Source organism: Ranitomeya variabilis, chromosome 4 (genome assembly GCF_051348905.1).
Source record: "Ranitomeya variabilis isolate aRanVar5 chromosome 4, aRanVar5.hap1, whole genome shotgun sequence".
In the NCBI taxonomy this organism is placed as follows: domain Eukaryota; kingdom Metazoa; phylum Chordata; class Amphibia; order Anura; family Dendrobatidae; genus Ranitomeya; species Ranitomeya variabilis.
The window spans coordinates 644,512,040-644,531,195 of NC_135235.1; the positions used below are offsets into that span (position 1 = coordinate 644,512,040).

At 45.8% G+C, this 19,156-nt stretch overlaps 1 protein-coding gene across 5 annotated transcripts in view; it reads left to right on the forward strand.

The window, feature by feature from the left end:
• LOC143767351 (uncharacterized) overlaps positions 1–19,156 on the forward strand; it is a 145,049-nt gene that overhangs the window by 33,856 nt on the left and 92,037 nt on the right. For 4 of the 5 annotated variants that reach the window (XM_077255602.1, XM_077255603.1, XM_077255605.1 and 1 more), the window contains exons 2-5: positions 8,603–8,726; positions 8,810–8,922; positions 9,781–9,871; positions 18,446–18,558. In XM_077255602.1, the coding sequence (XP_077111717.1) occupies positions 8,603–8,726; positions 8,810–8,922; positions 9,781–9,871; positions 18,446–18,558 (441 nt within the window). Of the gene's footprint in view, positions 1–8,602; positions 8,727–8,809; positions 8,923–9,780; positions 9,872–18,445; positions 18,559–19,156 lie in introns of those variants that run through there. The other variant, XM_077255607.1, reaches the window with a different exon arrangement.

The window sequence follows — 19,156 nt, forward strand, 5'->3', positions numbered from 1 at the left end:
CCCACATCGTTGGACGTTCCGAGCGCACCATCCTTGTGCACTCCGGTGGCGGGTGTAGCTCACCTGGTCCCCCCTTTGCAATAATGGATCACCATATCGGTTGCGGAAGGGAGTTTTCACATTGTAACTGGTAACGAAGACGTCAGTCGGTAGTCCCGGTTCCTGTATGGAGCCCCAACCCCGCTTTGGGTGAAAGGCCAGCACAGTTCCCCCGCTTTACCACATCTTTCCTGCCGTGCGCAGGCTTTGGGCGTTGCACTTTTGGTGGGTCAATTTGTTCTGTCTCTTTTCGGTTTTTCCAATGTAGGATCAAGCATTGTTTATATTGTTCCCAAGTGAGCACAGCAAGGGTGAGGCCCTCCTCCCAGGCTCCATCTAGCCCAATCCGGGGGGTGTCCCACTGGAAGATCACCCCCTATGAGCACACATCTAGGGGTTCCCCCATCTTGGTCGGTAGCGGAGGCACCAGCTTCCCCATCGTGTCGGGGGTGAGCACCACCAGCTCCGCTGAGAGGAACCGGTCATTGTCGGGGTGAGGAGCGGTCGCGAGAGCGGGATCGGTCAGGAGAGCAGGATTGGTCGGGGGAACAGGGATGCTTCCCATACCTGCGTCTGATGTGATTCCACCGGTGTCGATCTGTTCCGTTGACAAGGACACTGGAATCGGCTGCAGCCCGGACCGCGGCTCCTCCAAGGCGGCCTCCCGACATGGCTCCGCTCTCCATGGCTCCGCACCTGCTGGCTCCGTGGTTGGGATAGGTGGGCTCGGCTCCTCCGCCGGCGGCTCCAAGGAGTTCGGGTCCTTCAACTGTGGTGGGTTCGGGCCCGTCTCCGGTCGGTGGAGATAATCCGGGATCACTGCGTCGTCGCTCAGGCACTCGCTGGTCACCTTCGCTGTCTCGAGATCGGCAGCCATGCATGCACCTGACTCCGCCATTTCTTCGAGGCCGAGGCCACTCTGGTCTCGGCTCTTGCCGTTGCAAACCAGGGGGCGATTCCGCTCTGTTTCTGGGCAGGTCGTCATCTCGCAGCAAAAGTCGGAGGGGGCGGTCACTACTTTTGGCGCCGCTTTGGTAGTCTCCTCCCATGGCATGCCCTTCTTCTTCCTCTGCGCTCCCTGTGGCGCTGCAATGGCGGCGGTTTTTGGTGGGAACTTTTGGCGGCAAGTGGCAATACACAGTCTTTGCAATAAGTCACAGTCCAAGCACAATAAATCACAGTTCCAAGGCACACTGTTGTGTATCCGCTTTTTGGGCTCCCCTGGTGGTTGCTGGTGGTACTGGTGACTTGTTTGCACTTTGCTTCTTCTGTTCACCTGCTTCCATCAGTGTTTGGGAGTTTCCTATTTAGCCTTGCTCTCCAGTCATTTCCTTGCCGGTCATCATTGTAACCAGAGCCTTCGGTTGCATGTTCCTGCTACTAGTCTGCTGATCAGCTAAGTGGACTTTGTCCTTTGTTTTGTACCTTTTGTCCAGTTTGCAGTTTTTGTATTTCTCTGTAGCTAGAAGCTCTTGCGGGCTGAAATTGCCACTCCTGTGTCATGAGTTGACACAGGAGTCTTAAAGTAATTTCAGGATGGTTTTTGAAAGGGTTTTCAGTTGACCGTGAAGTCCTCTTTTGTATCCTTCTGCTATCTAGTAAGTGGACCTCTCTTTGCTAAATCTACTTTCATACTGTGTATGTCTTTTCCTCTTAATTCACCGTTATTACATGTGGGGGGCTGCTATCATCTTTTGGGGTATTTCCCTAGAGGTAAGCCAGGTCTGTTTCTTCCTCTACCAGGCGTAGTTAGTCCTCCGGCTGGCGCGTGGCATATAGGAAGCCGTAGGTATGCTCCCTGGCTACTGTTAGTTGTGTGGTAGATTTAGCTCACGGTCAACTCGAGTTTCCATCACCCGAGAGCTCATTCGTTACTTATATGTTTCTTACGTTCCCTTGCCATTGGGAACCATGACAGTATGACCGGCCTGTGTTAAACTTATTGGCAGAAGAAAGGAGAGAAAAAAGAAGTCTGTAGATGTTTTTTTTTTTTTTTTTTCCCTTTTTCCTCTATGCTTGCTCCATAGTTGGATCTGTTGTATTTCAGCTTTAATTACAGCCTTTGCCTTTCTCTCCTTATAATCCTTGAATGGCTCTGAGCTCACCTGTTTAAAGATGGATCCTCAGAGTTTGGCTGCAGGTTTAAATAATCTTGCTACGAAGGTTCAAAATTTACAAGATTTTGTTATACATACTCCTATTTCTGAACCTAAAATTCCTACACCAGAGGTGTTTTCCGGAGATAGATCTCGGTTTTTGAATTTCAAATATAATTGTAAATTATTCCTTTCTCTCAGACCTCACTCCTCAGGAGATCCTGTCCAGCAGGTTAAGATTGTAATCTCTTTGCTGCGAGGTGACCCTCAAAATTGGGCATTTTCATTGGCACCAGCGGATCCTGCGTTGCTCAATGTGGATGCGTTTTTCCTGGCTTTAGGGTTGCTTTATGAGGAACCTAATTTGGAGATTCAAGCTGAAAAAGCTTTGATAGCCCTATCTCAAGGGCAAGATGAAGCGGAGATATACTGCCAAAAATTTCGTAGGTGGTCTGTGCTTACTCAGTGGAATGAGTGCGCCTTGGCGGCAAATTTCAGAGAGGGCCTTTCTGATGCCGTTAAAGATGTTATGGTCAGGTTCCCTGCGCCTACAGGTCTGAATGAGTCCATGACAATGGCAATTCAGTTTGATCGGCGTTTGCGGGAGCGCAAACCCGTGCACCATTTGGCGGTATCTTCTGAAGAGACGCCAGAGAAAATGCAATGTGACAGAGTTATGTCCAGAAGCGAGCGGCAGAATTATAGGCATAAAAATGGGTTATGCTTCTATTGTGGTGATTCTGCTCATGTTATATCGGCATGCTCTAAGCGTACTAGGAAGGTTGACAAGTCCATTTCAATTGGCACTTTACAGTCCAAATTTATTTTGTCTGTAACCTTGATTTGTTCATTATCAGTTATTACCGTGGATGCCTATGTGGACTCTGGCGCCGCTCTGAGTCTTATGGACTGGTCCTTTGCCAGGCGCTGTGGGTTTGATTTAGAGCCTCTGGAAGTCCCTATACCTTTGAAGGGTATTGATTCTACACCTTTGGCTTGTAATAAACCACAGTTCTGGACGCAAGTGACTATGCGTATGACTCCAGACCATGAGGAGGTGATTCGCTTCCTTGTGTTGTACAATTTACATGATGTTTTGGTGCTTGGATTACCATGGTTACAGTCTCATAACCCAGTCCTTGACTGGAAGGCTATGTCTGTGTTAAGCTGGGGATGTCGGGGGGCTCATGGGGACACTCCTATGGTGTCCATTTCGTCATCTATTCCATCTGAGATTCCGGCATTTTTGTCTGATTATCATGATATTTTTGAAGAGCCTAAGATTGGTTCACTCCCTCCTCACAGGGATTGTGATTGTGCCATAGATCTGATTCCTGGCAGTAAATTTCCAAAGGGTCGTTTGTTTAACCTATCTGTACCTGAACATGCTGCTATGCGCGAGTATATTAAGGAGTCCCTGGAAAAGGGACATATTCGTCCTTCTTCATCACCTTTAGGAGCCGGTTTTTTCTTTGTCTCTAAAAAGGATGGCTCTCTGAGGCCTTGTATTGATTATCGTCTCCTGAATAAAATTAGTCAAATATCAGTATCCGTTGCCTTTGCTGACTGATTTGTTTGCTCGCATAAGGGGGGCTAAGTGGTTCTCTAAGATTGATCTTCGTGGGGCGTATAATTTGGTGCGAATTAAGCAGGGGGATGAGTGGAAGACCGCATTTAATACGCCTGAGGGCCATTTTGAGTATTTGGTAATGCCTTTCGGCCTTTCTAATGCACCTTCTGTCTTTCAGTCCTTAATGCATGATATTTTCCGTGAATATTTGGATAAATTTATGATTGTGTACTTGGATGATATTTTGATTTTTTCTGATGACTGGGAGTCTCATGTTCAGCAGGTCAGGAGGGTTTTTCAGGTTTTGAGGGAGAATTCTTTGTGTATAAAGGGTTCAAAGTGTGTTTTTGGGGTTCAAAAAATTTCATTTTTGGGGTATATTTTTTCCCCTTCTTCTATTGAGATGGACCCTGTCAAGGTTCGGGCTATTTACGACTGGATGCAGCCTACTTCTCTGAAGAGTCTCCAGAAATTCTTGGGCTTTGCTAATTTTTATCGTCGATTTATAGCTGGTTTTTCTGGCGTTGCTAAGCCTCTGACGGATTTGACTAAAAAGGGTGCTGATGTTGCCAATTGGTCCCCTGCTGCCGTGGAGGCCTTTCGGGAGCTTAAGCGCCACTTTTTGTCTGCCCCTGTGTTGCGCCAGCCTGATGTTTCTCTTCCCTTTCAGGTTGAGGTCGATGCTTCCGAGATCGGAGCGGGGGCGGTTTTGTCGCAGAAAAGTTCCGACTGCTCAGTGATGAGACCTTGTGCGTTCTTTTCGCGAAAATTTTCGGCCGCCGAGCGAAACTATGATGTTGGTAATCGGGAGCTTTTGGCCATGAAGTGGGCATTTGAGGAGTGGCGTCATTGGCTTGAGGGTGCCAGACATCAGGTGGTAGTTTTGACTGATCACAAGAATTTAATTTATTTGGAGTCTGCCAGGCGCCTGAATCCTAGACAGGCACGTTGGTCGTTGTTCTTTTCCCGGTTTAATTTTGTGGTCTCGTACTTACCGGGTTCTAGGAATGTGAAAGCAGATGCTCTTTCTAGGAGTTTTGAGCCTGACTCTCCTGGGAATTCTGAACCTGCTGGTGTCCTTAGGGATGGAGTGGTTTTGTCTGCTGTCTCTCCAGATTTGCGACGTGCTTTGCAAGAATTTCAGGCGGATAGACCTGATCGTTGTCCGTCTGGTAGACTGTTTGTTCCTGACGAGTGGACCACTAGAGTCATTTCGGAAGTTCATTCTTCTACTCTGGCAGGTCATCCGGGAATTTTTGGCACCAGAGATTTGGTGGCTAGATCCTTCTGGTGGCCTTCCCTGTCTCGAGATGTGCGTGTTTTTGTGCAGTCTTGCGATGTGTGTGCTCGGGCCAAGCCTTGTTGTTCTAGGGCTAGTGGGTTGTTGTTGCCCTTGCCTATTCCGAAGAGGCCTTGGACGCACATCTCTATGGACTTTATCTCGGATCTCCCTGTTTCTCAGAAGATGTCTGTCATCTGGGTGGTGTGTGACCGTTTTTCTAAAATGGTTCATTTGGTGCCATTGCCTAAGTTGCCTTCCTCATCTGAGTTGGTCCCTCTGTTTTTTCAAAATGTGGTTCGCTTGCATGGTATTCCGGAAAACATCGTTTCTGACAGGGGTACCCAGTTCGTGTCTAGATTTTGGCGGGCAGTCTGTGCCAGGTTGGGCATTGATTTGTCCTTTTCGTCTGCATTCCATCCTCAGACCAATGGCCAGACGGAGCGAACTAATCAAACTTTGGAGACTTATTTGAGGTGTTTTGTGTCTGCGGATCAGGATGATTGGGTTGCCTTTCTGCCGTTGGCGGAGTTTGCTCTTAATAATCGGGCTAGTTCTGCCACTTTGGTTTCTCCTTTCTTTTGCAATTCAGGGTTTCATCCGCGTTTTTCATCTGGTCAGGTTGAATCTTCGGATTGTCCTGGAGTGGATGCGGTGGTGGATCGGTTGCATCGGATTTGGGGACAAGTGGTGGATAATTTGGAATTGTCCCAGGAGAGGACTCAGCAGTTTGCTAACCGTCGTCGTCGTGTTGGTCCCCACCTTCGCGTTGGGGACTTGGTGTGGTTGTCTTCCCGTTTTGTCCCTATGAGGGTTTCTTCTCCCAAATTTAAGCCTCGGTTCATCGGTCCTTATAGGATTTTGGAGATTCTTAACCCTGTTTCCTTTCGTTTGGACCTCCCGGCATCTTTCGCTATCCATAATGTGTTCCATCGGTCGTTGTTGCGGAGATATGAGGTACCGGTGGTTCCTTCTACTGAACCTCCTGCTCCTGTGCTGGTGGAGGGTGAATTGGAGTACGTCGTAGAGAAGATCTTGGACTCCCGTATTTCCAGACGGAGACTTCAATATCTGGTTAAATGGAAAGGCTATGGTCAGGAAGATAATTCTTGGGTAACTGCCTCTGATGTTCATGCCTCGGATTTGGTTCGTGCCTTTCATAGGGCTCATCCAGATCGCCCTGGCGGTTCTTGTGAGGGTTCGGTGCCCCCTCCTTAAGGGGAGGGTACTGTTGTGTATCTGCTTTTTGGGCTCCCCTGGTGGTTGCTGGTGGTACTGGTGACTTGTTTGCACTTTGCTTCTTCTGTTCACCTGCTTCCATCAGTGTTTGGGAGTTTCCTATTTAGCCTTGCTCTCCAGTCATTTCCTTGCCGGTCATCATTGTAACCAGAGCCTTCGGTTGCATGTTCCTGCTACTAGTCTGCTGATCAGCTAAGTGGACTTTGTCCTTTGTTTTGTACCTTTTGTCCAGTTTGCAGTTTTTGTATTTCTCTGTAGCTGGAAGCTCTTGCGGGCTGAAATTGCCACTCCTGTGTCATGAGTTGACACAGGAGTCTTAAAGTAATTTCAGGATGGTTTTTGAAAGGGTTTTCAGTTGACCGTGAAGTCCTCTTTTGTATCCTTCTGCTATCTAGTAAGTGGACCTCTCTTTGCTAAATCTACTTTCATACTGTGTATGTCTTTTCCTCTTAATTCACCGTTATTACATGTGGGGGGCTGCTATCATCTTTTGGGGTATTTCCCTAGAGGTAAGCCAGGTCTGTTTCTTCCTCTACCAGGCGTAGTTAGTCCTCCGGCTGGCGCGTGGCATATAGGAAGCCGTAGGTATGCTCCCTGGCTACTGTTAGTTGTGTGGTAGATTTAGCTCACGGTCAACTCGAGTTTCCATCACCCGAGAGCTCGTTCGTTACTTATATGTTTCTTACGTTCCCTTGCCATTGGGAACCATGACAGCACACATGACCTGATTCTTCAGGCTTAAGTAGATCCTGTTCATGATGCCAAGTTGGAGCGCCCCCACTGCCGCAGGGCCGAGGGGTACCCGGTACCGGGGCTCTCTGTCTCGGTTCTGGGATTGTCACGGTGGCTAGACCCGGTCCGTGACCCTGCTGAGGGGCGTCCAGTGAAAGTTGAGAATGATGTGGTGTGGTGCAGGTCGCGATGAATGACGAGGACACCAGGTTGCAGTCTCTTTACCTCTTTACTGAAGGCTTCAGGATCCTCAATCCGGAGTACGGTTAACAGGGCTGTCTGAGACCGGCCGGTCCGATGGCACTTTCAGAGTTCCCTTTGCAGGTGGAAATCTGTGCCTACCTTCTAGCGCTTGTGTGTTGTAGTCCTTCCCTGCTTAGCACCACGGGATAGTCCTCACAACTGTTGTGTCTGTTTCTGAAGTTCCCTCACAACTGATTCTGATGTTCTTCTCCGTCCCCCAGATGATATGGCTAGGACGCACCCGTATGACGGGTAGGCCTGGAGTTCTTCCGGGACCCTAGAGTCACCCCTCTCCAACTGTTGCCCCCTATGTCTGCTTAGGTGATTTTGGGTGAGACAGCCCGCCTATAACTGACTGTCCTGCCGTAGGTTTGAAGTAAGGCCTGGAGCTCAATACTTCCTCGGCGTTTCCGGCCACCGGCTACGCGCCTCAGTAGGATGTTGCCTCGGTCTTACAGCACGACTCATACTGGTGTTTTCTCCTTGTTGCGTTGATCTCGTTTCTCACTCTTTACAATAAACCTTGCTTCTTGTCCTTTCTTGGGGCACCGCCGCAATGAAGTGCAGGCGTGGTCCCGTAACGTTCTTTCTGTTCGCTAGGCCTCTGTCAGGATCCCACCCCTGACAGGGACCCCCCTGAATCATCCCCTGCAACACCCTCTGCCACAGGATGTTGCCTGGTTCCAACCCAGTCAGCTTTCTGTCTAACTTCCTATCTAACCCCCAGTTTTACCAAATTGTGAGGAGTGGCCTAATACATAGCACCCTTAGCTCCCCCTGGAGGCCAGACTGTGAAGTGTATTGGTGTCTGTGATACCTGGTCAGGTGAACTCCTTCAGTGCCATCAGACGTACCAACACTCCCCTTAGCGGCGGAGCATCAGCACTGCAACGACCAGGACTCTGGGGCGCTGCATTAGTTTATCTCCCCAGTTGAATGATTTACAGCTACTAGACAGCTTGATTAAATGTGGGGATTCCCTAGCAACCAGGCAACCCCCACATGTAATCAGCCTGGCTAATAGCTGTAAATCATTCAACTGCGGCCATGAAAACTAAATCTCCGAACACTAACAAATACACGGAGACCACCCGAGCGTGGGAAAACCCGAGCAATGAGTATACTCGCTCATCACTACTTCTAATATCTCAACAAAGGTTTCCTCTGAGGTTTTGTATTATTTAACTTTTTTTTTTTTTTTCATTCAAGTTCGTACAATATCAGGTCATCTCAGTGGAGATTTTCTATACAAGAGAATTTCCTGACTGACCCATCAATGATGGATAGGGACAGGGACAAGATGGTGGAGAGGATACTACTCCTCACCCTAGAGATGCTCTTCCAGCTTGCTAGAGAGGTGAGAGATTTTGATGATATCACATTACATCTTATTGTTTGTGTCAGGTTCCTATAAGGTGTCAGGATGTCGCCGTCTATTTCTCCATGGAGGAGTGGGAGTATTTAGAAAAACACACAGACCAGTACAAGGACGTTGAGATGGAGGTTCCCCAGCCCCTCACATCACCAGGTAATAGACAGGACTAAATACACACGGCCTATCATTATCTGTATGTTAAGAATGAATTCAGTCCCTGTTTGTGTTTCCTCCAGTTCTATCCAGTGAGAGGACAACACCAGAGAGATGTCCCCGTCCTCTTCTTCAGCAGGACTGTAAACAAGAAGATCCCAGTGTTCCTCAAGATCATCAGGTCGATGGAGAAAAGGTGTCATGAGATCTCCCCTATTGTAATGCGAATTCTGTCATCTCTGCATGGTTCCCCTTCCCCTGCATTGTTGCCTTCCCAACTCTCGTCTTGTTTCTTATGTGGGTGCACTTCCCTGCTCTTAAAGGAGCAGCGGGCGCACATAGTAAAATGGCCCCAGCGAGCGGCATGGAGGCCTTTATTAAAGGAGTACTCTTGCAAGATGTCTCCCAGATGGGAGACATCTTGTATAAAAGGAACCCTACCCAATAGGGAAGTGCCTAAACAACCCCTATAGTTTATTGCTAAGTATGTTGGTGTGTGGAGCTGTATGTTGTCAGGTTTTTAGTCTGTTATTATTCCCTTTCCCTTATTTGTTCCATTCGTACTGTATAGTGTGTTCTTTATCCTGTGGCCGCTTCCATGGTATCCATATCCTAATCCTGAAACTGCGTTGGCGGTACCTGTACCTGGACCCTTGGTCCTGGTGCTGCCAGTCCTGAATCCATAGTCCCAGCTACCAAACTGTTTACCGATTAGTTTCTTGTTTGCACACGTAGTTTATCTTCACAATCCAAGTTGTCTGTCTGTCTTTGAATCCTGCTCGGCAGTGACTCCGGTCACGTCTCCTCGTTCAGCAATCCCGACCACTTGTGATTGGCAGCTGCAGTACCGAAGTCTGCCTGGGAATGGCACCTGGTGACTACCTGTAGCCCAGTGTGTAGAAGGATGTGAAGGCCTTGTGCTCAGTTTTGTTTTATCCCCCTGTATAATATATTTTATACTTTGTGTAATGAGCATGGTGAAGATTGCAGGATTAGAGCTGGTCATAGATGTGTCTTCTCCATCTGTTTGTGACTTTTACAATATTGGTTTCAGGGTGAAAATCTGACCCATATTAATACTACAGAGACATATGTGAAGAGTGAAGAGCAGTGTAAAGAGGAGATTCCTACAGATAACCGCACAGGTGAGAAGTAGCCTTTAGCTGCACAGACTTCACAGATTCTTTTGAGTCACTGGATGCTACAATTGTATTGATATATGTATTTTTTCTTTAGTGTGTATAACACAAGTTTTGAAAACCTTTTTCACATGTATTTATATTGGTAAAGTTGAAATGCCGTCTTTGTACAACAGGGAAAAATAAAATCCATGGTTGATGACCACAAATGTGGTTTCTGCACTCAATCACAGGCCACAGGAGACACTTAAATTACATTTTGTTTTTTGGCAAATAAGTTACCAATTTGTCCCTCCAGCTTATTAAATCTTTGCATTTCCATATGTTAAATTAAACACCATTAGATTGTTGCATACAGAGCCAGACAAAATAAAAGTAATGGCAATGGGCCAAGAAAATATCTGGCAGCAGCAAAGATGCGTGGATTACCAATGTGGTCAGTGATCAGTGACATGTAGGGTTGAGCGAAACGGATCGGATAAATTCAAAAATCGCCGACTTTCGGCAAAGTTGGGTTTCATAAAACCCGACCCGATCCTAGTGTGGGATCGGCCATGAGGTCGGCGATCTTCGTGCCAAAGTCGCGTTTCATGTGACGCGTTCAGCGCCATTTCTCAGCCAATGAAGGAGGACGCAGAGTGTGGGCAGCGTGATGACATAGGTCTCGGTCCCCACCATCTTAGAGAAGGGCATGACAGTGATTGGCTTGCTTTCTGCGGCGTCACAGGGGCTATAAAGGAGCGTGCGCGACGACCGCCATCTTACTTCTGCCGATCTTAGCATAGGGAGAGGTTGCTGCAGCTTTGTCAGAAGAAGGGTTATAGGTTAGGGAGGGAAGATTAACCCCCCAAACTGCTTGTGCTGTAGCGATTTCCACTGTCCAACACCACCTTTTTTTAGCAGGGACAGTGGAGGGTATATCTTTGTGCATCAGCTCTGTAGCTTATAAGGCTGCCTTATAAGGCTCCCTGATAGCTGCATTGCTGTTTGCACCGCTGCTGTGCAAACCAACTGCTTTTTTAAAAGCAAAAATCCTGTTGCTCCTTTCTGCACAGTTATCTTGTTTATTTGTCCACACTTTTGTGTGCAGCAGTCCTTTTTATTGCTGCCATACTTGTCCTGAGATCATTGTAGGGAGATTGAAACTGTACTAGAGTCCTTGGATTTTTTTCATATATCTTCCAGCCACGTTCTGCCACTTGCATTGTGTCGTGTTATACACTGGGCCTGAGTTGTGGTGCAGTCTCCCCCCCCCCCCCCCCCAAAAAAAAAAAAAAAAAAAAGGGAGATTCAAATTGTCACAAAGTGGATATACGTCAGTTCTGTTAGTTTGTCGTATATCGCCAACAACGTTCTGCCACTTACATTGTGTTGTTTTATACACTGGGCCTGAGTTTTGGTTCAGTCTCCCCAAAATAAAAAGGGAGAATTAAATTCTCAACAAGTTCATATATACCTTCTACCTTGTTTTACAGTACCATATAACGGTTGTTATTTTAGTTACATTTTACCAAAAATGAGGAAGTCTGGTGGAAGAGGCCGTGGGCGGTCGTTGCCAGCTGGTACTGGTGGTGGTGGTGGAGCATCTGGTGGTAGTGGGAAAAGCAAAATAGCACCTATGGCTGGAGGTGTTGAGCCAGCGTCATCGTCTGGCTACACAAGGCCTCGAAGGCTCCCTTATCTTGGAGTAGGAAAACCGCTTTTAAAGCCGGAGCAGCAGGAAAAAGTTTTGGCTTTTCCTGCTGACTCAGCCTCTAGCTCTTTCACCTCCTCTTCAGAAAGTTCAAAATATAAAAGCAGCGAGTCATCATTGGATGCTCCCGGTCAGGAACAAGACGTTTCCTTGTGTCCTTCACCCAAACCAAAAGTGAAGGATGCGTCAGGTGACACTACAGGTTACTCCATGGAGCACTTTACACATACCGTGCCTGGGTTAGAAAGGGAAATTGTTAACTGCCCATTACAAGATGAATCGGACATGGAGTGCACTGATGCACAGCCACAGCTAGATTATTATGCTGTTCCATTGACTCAGATCACTACATTGCCCTCGCAGTGTACTGAGCCAGAATCTGACCCTGATTGAGACTATGGTGCCCCGTCCCGAACGCTATAGCACCTTACAAGGTGACCCAGAGGAAGGTGCACAGGACATAGAAGAGGAGGTGATAGATGACCCAGTTGTTGACCCAGATTGGCAGCCATTGGGGGAAGAGGATGCCGCTGCCAGTAGCTCAGAAGCGGAGGAGGATGATCCGCAGCAGCCATCTACATAGTAACAGCTGTCATCTGGCAGGCCCGTATCAGGCACTTTTAGGACAGCGTGGCTATCCGGTGAAAGTAGCACAGCGTGCAATGCCTGAAAAGGTATTCAATAGTAGGAAGAGTGCAGTGTGGCAATTTTTTAACCAAGATCCGAATGATCAGTGCAAAGTTATCTGTAAGAAATGCTCAAAGACCTTTAGCAGAGGGAAGAATCTTCAAAATTTAAATACAACGTGAATTTGTAGACATTTAACCAGCATGCACTTGCAAGCCTGGACTAACTACCAAACGTCACGTACCGTTGGTGCACCTGCTCAGAATGAAGGTAGTCAGCAATGCTACATTGCTTCCCTCACTGTAAGCCCACCGGTTAGGACACCACCAGCAGCAAGTGTGGAGGTATCGTCGCAAGGCCAAAGCAGTCAGGGAATCACAAGGTTATTGGTAGGAAACACTGCATGTAGGCCAACATCAAGAATACCATCACCAACCCTCTCTCAATCCGCCATGTCCACCACCACCACCACCGCTAGTTCCACCATATGCATCTCTCCAGTCCAGCTCACCCTACAAGAGACTCTCGTTAGGAAAAGGAAGTACTCATCCTATCATCCGCGTACACAGGGTTTGAACGCCCACATTGCTAGACTAATCTCGCTAGAGATGATGCCCTACCGGTTGAAAGCGAAGCTTTCAAAGACCTGATGGCCTACGCAGTACCACGCTATGACCTACCAAGTCGGCACTTCTTTGCGAGAAAAGCCGTCCCAGCCCTCCTCCAGCATGTCAAAGACCGCATTGTCCATGCACTGAGGCAATCAGTCAGTGGAAAGGTGCACCTCACAACAGATGCATGGACCAGTAGGCATGGCCAGGGATGTTACGTGTATATCACGGCGCACTGGGTTAATGTGGTGGATGCAGGGTCCACAGGGGACAGCCATAGTGGCACAGTTCTGCCTAGCCCACGGTCTAGGAAACAGTTGGCTGTAGGCATTCACCACCCCTCCTCCTCCTCTTTAAGCGAAAGCTCGTCCACACAGCGCAGTCGGACAACAACTCCATCCGCAGCTGCCAGTGTTGCACACGAGGTGTCCCATTATCAAACAACTAGTGGTAAGCGTCAGCAGGCTGTGTTACAAATGAAGTGTTTGGGCGACATCAGACACACCGCGGAAGTACTGACCGAGTACTTGCAGCAACAAACTCAGTCATGGCTGTGCAGTGTACATCTTGAGGCAGGCAAGGTAGTCAGTGATAACGGAAGGAATTTTATGGCTGCCATAGCCCTTTCAGAACTGAAACACATACCTTGCCTGGCTCACACCTTGAACCTGGTGGTGCAGTGCTTCCTCAAAAATTATCCGGAGTTACCAGCCCTGCTCCTGAAGGTGCGAAGACTTTGCTCGCACATCCGCCGCTCGCCCGCACACTCCAGCCTTATGCAGAACCATCAGCGATCGCTGAATCTTCCCCAGCACCGCCTAATAATTGACGTTGCAACAAGGTGGAACTCCACACTGCACATGCTTCAGAGGCTGTGCGAACAGAGGCGTGTTGTAATTTATTTGTGGGAGCATACACATACACGGGCAGTAGGGTGTTTCATTTTGCATGGTAAAAATTAAAATGTCAAATTTTTGCAGACTTTGCGTATGCCCCGAGTCTCACTAATGTAAAAAGTATATATGCCAAATTTCAAGTCGATCGAACCATATTTAGAGGTTGCACACTTTTATCAGTTTAATAAAAGTACGCAAAGAACAGATTTTCAATGTTAAGTATTTTTTATTAGAAATTCAAACAATTAAAAACTTAGAATAATAGTGACAATAAACAGTAACATACATAGGCAATATGATACGTATTAAATGATTTACACTAATGTGCTGTGAAAGATGCAATTCCTTCTTTTGTTCGCTTGGTGACGGCTTTTCTATGATACTCGACAACTCTTAACAAGAACTGTTTCTGTTGTTCATCTCTGATTGAATTATTAAACTTCTTTATCAGAGCAATGCCCCTTTCAGCGGTGCCATTCACCACCTTAAGAGCATTGATGGAGCTTCTTAGTGTATCACTGCAATATTCTTCTACGTCGTGGATCCCAAACAATTCAAACAATGTCTTTGTTTTACTTGTAACAAAATCGCTGAGGTCTTTTCCTTCAAAAACTAGGTTTTTACCTTCCAACCGTTTCAGTTCCTTTTTCTTTGCAGGTTTCATTCTTAAATTTTCAAACATCTTATCCTTCTCAGCCTGACCGATGCGTTCATCCAAAAATGCCAATCCTATGTTAGTTTCTGACAGATACCAAATGTGTCTCTTAGCAGCTGTGAGGGCACTTTCTCTGACATCTTTATCTGGATAATATTGCAAAAGCTGTAGCATCTCCAAATCATTCTTTGGAGCCCATCGACTTGCAACTGCCTCGTGCCAAAAGCGGACATATATTAGACAGACAAAATGCGATACTTTTCTTATTCCTTTCAATTCGGTATTAGAAATATGCAAATGTTTAGTGAATAGCACAATTTTGAGTACGTATATGGCCTTTGCCATCAACCTTGCTTCAGTCAGAGCCCCTGGAACCCTGAATTAGAAATCGTTTTCATCCCAACCTCCAAGGTATAGAAGTGATAGTTTGTAATAGCTCTTTGTAATCTTCTCTTGGATGACTACCATCTTTCAAGACATTGTTGAGGTAGTCCACCATTTTCACACGTTGTTCTTCTAGAAAACCTTGAATGGGATTTTCTTCATCTAACATCGTGGAATAGGACTTCTTATCAACTGAATTCCACTCATTTTTTAACTTTCGGAAAATCTGGATGTCTGGATGTCAGGACCTCTTGATGGTATGTTACAACAGTTACCAAACACTCCTTTCAAGATTAATTCGTGGGTGTGGTGACGGCAAGCCAACCACAACAATGATCACCCAAATTCAATTTCAATTCTGATACATGCTCCTTGGATCATTCCTGTTTTAGATGCAGTTGTATCGAAAGATATACCAATGATATGGTCACGTAGCACGAATCGGTCCACCTCCTGAATAACTAACGACTTCAGCTATTAGCTCACCAGTACCTTTCTGGGCAACAGGTACGCCAAGCAAATGCTCAAAATGTTTTCCAGTTACAAGAACAGCAACTCTATCTTCTAGAGTTTTGACACTCCCACAGGCAACCGAGGGCAACAATTTACTATCCCAATGTAAGACTAAATGAGGAGGATTTTCAAACAGTGACTTTTCCATGTTCTCGTCCATTTGTCTTCTGTTAATTGCCCGAGCTCGGAAAATGGTAGATGGAGATATGGAAATGCATGAAACATCGTGACCAAGACTTTTTGCAGTTGCAATAAATGAAGTACTTGCTTGTCGAATGGAGAGTTGTTCTCGATCCCATGTAGCCGTGAGTGTGTGATCAAGAGGTTTTAATCTACGACCTGAATAAGATTTTTTCACTGGTGGTGCAGAAAATTCATCCTCTTCGTGAATTGATGATGATGGAGATGAGACTGAGTGTTCTACTATAACGGTCTTGTGCATTTTGGCGATTTCGTTATAATGTTTCATCTTGTATGCCTCCTTTTTTTCTGTATTTATTTTCTTCATTTTAAGTTGTGAGGCAAGAACCTTATCTACACCACTCATTGATGAACTCATACGATCCTCTCTTTGTGACATAAGGAATGCTTTATCATCTTCTAGTACGCTATTCATGGACATCACATTTTGCCTGGCAATATCAAATAGCTCAACAAGATCACCTTTCCAAATCTGCCACTTCATATTTGCTTTGTCAGTGTTTCTTGATCTCTCTTTACCCAGATGTTGATATTCCTTGTATAACTTGTGTATACGAGTTCGGATATTCTCCTCTGTCATAACAGGGATACTTGCTTTCTTCCACACTTCCTGTAGTTTAATACTTGTGGATTTGGCAGCACACGAGTGTTTCTTTCATTTCCTTGTGATGTTAAATAAAAACTAAAAGCACTTGTTCCTTGGAAGGGAGTCGAGCTCCCAAAAATTCACCACCAGGCACCTGTTCAAGTAACCAAATTCCCTTTCTAGTACTCATTTTCAGTTTGAATACCTGCAAAACATAATGGAAACACAACATACACATTAGTGTGATGTCGATGATACATTTTCATTAATTTCAGTACTTTCAGATAAAAGTGATCAAAGTGTGCAACGCCTAAATATTAATCGATTTCGCTAAATTTTTTTACATGGATCTTTTAGATGACTTAGACCAAGGATTCAAGTAAAGTCATGTGAAAATCATAACTTTGGAAAAATGAAACACCCTAATGGGCAGGCACTTGGATGGCAGACATGGAGTTGTCTGGTGTGCAGTGGTCGAAGCTACAAGACCTGTGTCAAGTCCTTCAGTGTTTTGAGGAATGCACACGGCTGGTAAGTGCAGACGACGCCATCATAAGCATGAGCATCCCACTAATGCGTCTGCTGATGCAAAGCTTGACGCACATTAAGGAGCAGGCGTCTGCAGCCGAGGAGGAGGGAAGCCTTGATGACAGTAAGCTATTGTCTGCTCAGGGAACTCTCCTGGACGAGGTGGCGGACGAAGAGGAGGAGAATGAGGATGATGGGGATGAATATTTATGGGAGGAGGATGCTTCTCAGGGGCCAATAGAAACTGGCGGCATTGCAAGGTCAGGTACAAGGTTTTTGCGGGACACAAGTGATGTTGATTTGCAAGAAAGTGCGCCTCAACCCAGCACAAGCAGTGAATTGACCTCTGGAACATTGGCCCACATGGCTGAGTATGCCTTGCGTATCCTAAAAAGAGACCCCCCGCATTATCAAAATGATGACCGATGACGATTACTGGTTGGCCTGCCTCCTGGATCCACGATATAAAGGAATATATCATGCCACATGAGAACCTTGAGCAAATATTGGCTACCAAACAAGCAACTCTTATTCTGTTTGACCTTTGATTGAAGATGGAGCTTGGTTTGTAATAATCCAGAGTTCACTCCAAAACTTTGAAGCAAACTGTATTTGACTATTAGAGCCAGATGAAAGATGTAGTAAAGGAAAGATGCACTTTAGTTTCAGACTTACAGCTGTTCTGTTGAAAAAGCAAGAAGAAAAGAAGATATTCTGTTCCAAAAAAGTAATTGCTTTGCAAATCATTGATAATAATTGTCGGGAAAACTAGGACTGACTGGACGATCGTGTTTATTGGACGCCATAGAATCTACTGCAATAATGGTATCTGGTGTGAGACCGCTCCGAGGTGATAAGTACATGACATTACCCCTCCTTTTACGAAGTTCCACAGGACCAGGACTCGCAGGATATAAAGCATGAATTATGCAGCTAGAAATCAAAATTTCTCTTGTCCACAACCTTTTCAGTGAAGTAAATACTGTAGGAAACAATTTATCTTCGTATAAGCAAAGATCTGGTGAATTACACAATTCTAGAAAGTCAGATAAATGAACCTTGAGTTCAGGATTACTCACTTGTGCCTCTTCCCACCATTGAATGTACTGGTGAAACCTATGTTATGTCCCCATATATGATGCCGGGTTAGGAGTTATGCATCATCACTGTTAGATAATTGCTGTGCTCTATAAGTGGCAATCAGAGGATGCTCCCCCTGCTGCTGTTAACCTCTTACATGCTGCTGTCAGTCTCTGATTGCAAAATATACAGCATATGATCAAGGGGTAAAGGGAGCGCTGTTCCACGCGCTTATCAACTCCCTTAATTGTGGAGTGCCAATGGATTACTATGGCCATACTGAAGGCCCCTGTGCTGGCCATGAGTGTACTCTTGTGAAGACCAACCTCCGATTGGTTTCATAGGGGACTGTGATTTTTGCTATATACTGCAATACTGAGGTATTTCCATATAAAGCAATCAGATGATTTCAGTTTCAAGTTATCTAAAAACACTAAGAAATAGCAATTACAATATTTTCTTTAAAAAATAAAAAAATTATATATTATATTTAAAAAAGTCGGTACAGTTGAATCCACAAAAGTCTGATCTATCAAAATATAAAATTAGTAAAATTAGTTAACTCGATTGGTAAACACCATCAAAAGAAAAAAATTAAAGCCCAGAATTAGACTTTCAGTCTCCACTAGTGAGTGAACGTGCTCTTCACTGCTTGTTTAGAAAAACACACAGACCAGTACAAGGACGTTGAGATGGAGGTTCCCCAGCCCCTCACATCACCAGGTAATAGACAGGACTAAATACACACGGCCTATAATTATCTGTATGTAAAGAATGAATTCAGTCCCTGTTTGTGTTTCTTCCAGTTCTGTCCAGTGAGAGGACAACACCAGAGAGATGTCACCGTCCTCTTCTTCAACAGGACTGTAAACAAGAAGATCCCAGTATTCCTCAGGATCATCAGGTCGATGGAGAAAAGGTGTCATGAGATCTCCCCTATTGTAATGTGAATTCTGTCATCTCTGCATGGTTCCCCTTCCCCTGCATTGTTGCCATCCCAACTCTCATCTTGTTTCTTATGTGGGTGCACTTCCCTTCTCTTAAAGGAGCAGCGGGCGCACATAGTAAAATGGCCCCAGCCAGCGGCATGGAGGCATTTATTAAAGGAGTACTCTTGCAAGATGTCTCCCAGATGGGAGACATCTTGTATAAAAGGAACCCTACCCAATAGGGAGGTGCCTAAACAACCCCTATAGTTTATTGATAAGTGTGTTGGTGTGTGGAGCTATATGTTGTCAGGTCCTTAGTCTGTTATTATTCCCTTATTTGTTCCATTCGTACTGTATAGTGTGTTCTTTATCCTGTGGCCGCTTCCATGGTATCCATATCCTAATCCTGAAACTGCGTTGGCGGTACCTGAACCTGGACCCTTGGTCCTGGTGCTGCCAGTCCTGAATCCATAGTCCCAGCTACCAAACTGTTTACCGATAGTTTCTTGTTTGCACACGTAGTTTATCTTCACAATCCAAGTTGTCTGTCTGTCTTTGAATCCTGCTCGGCAGTGACTCCGGTCACGT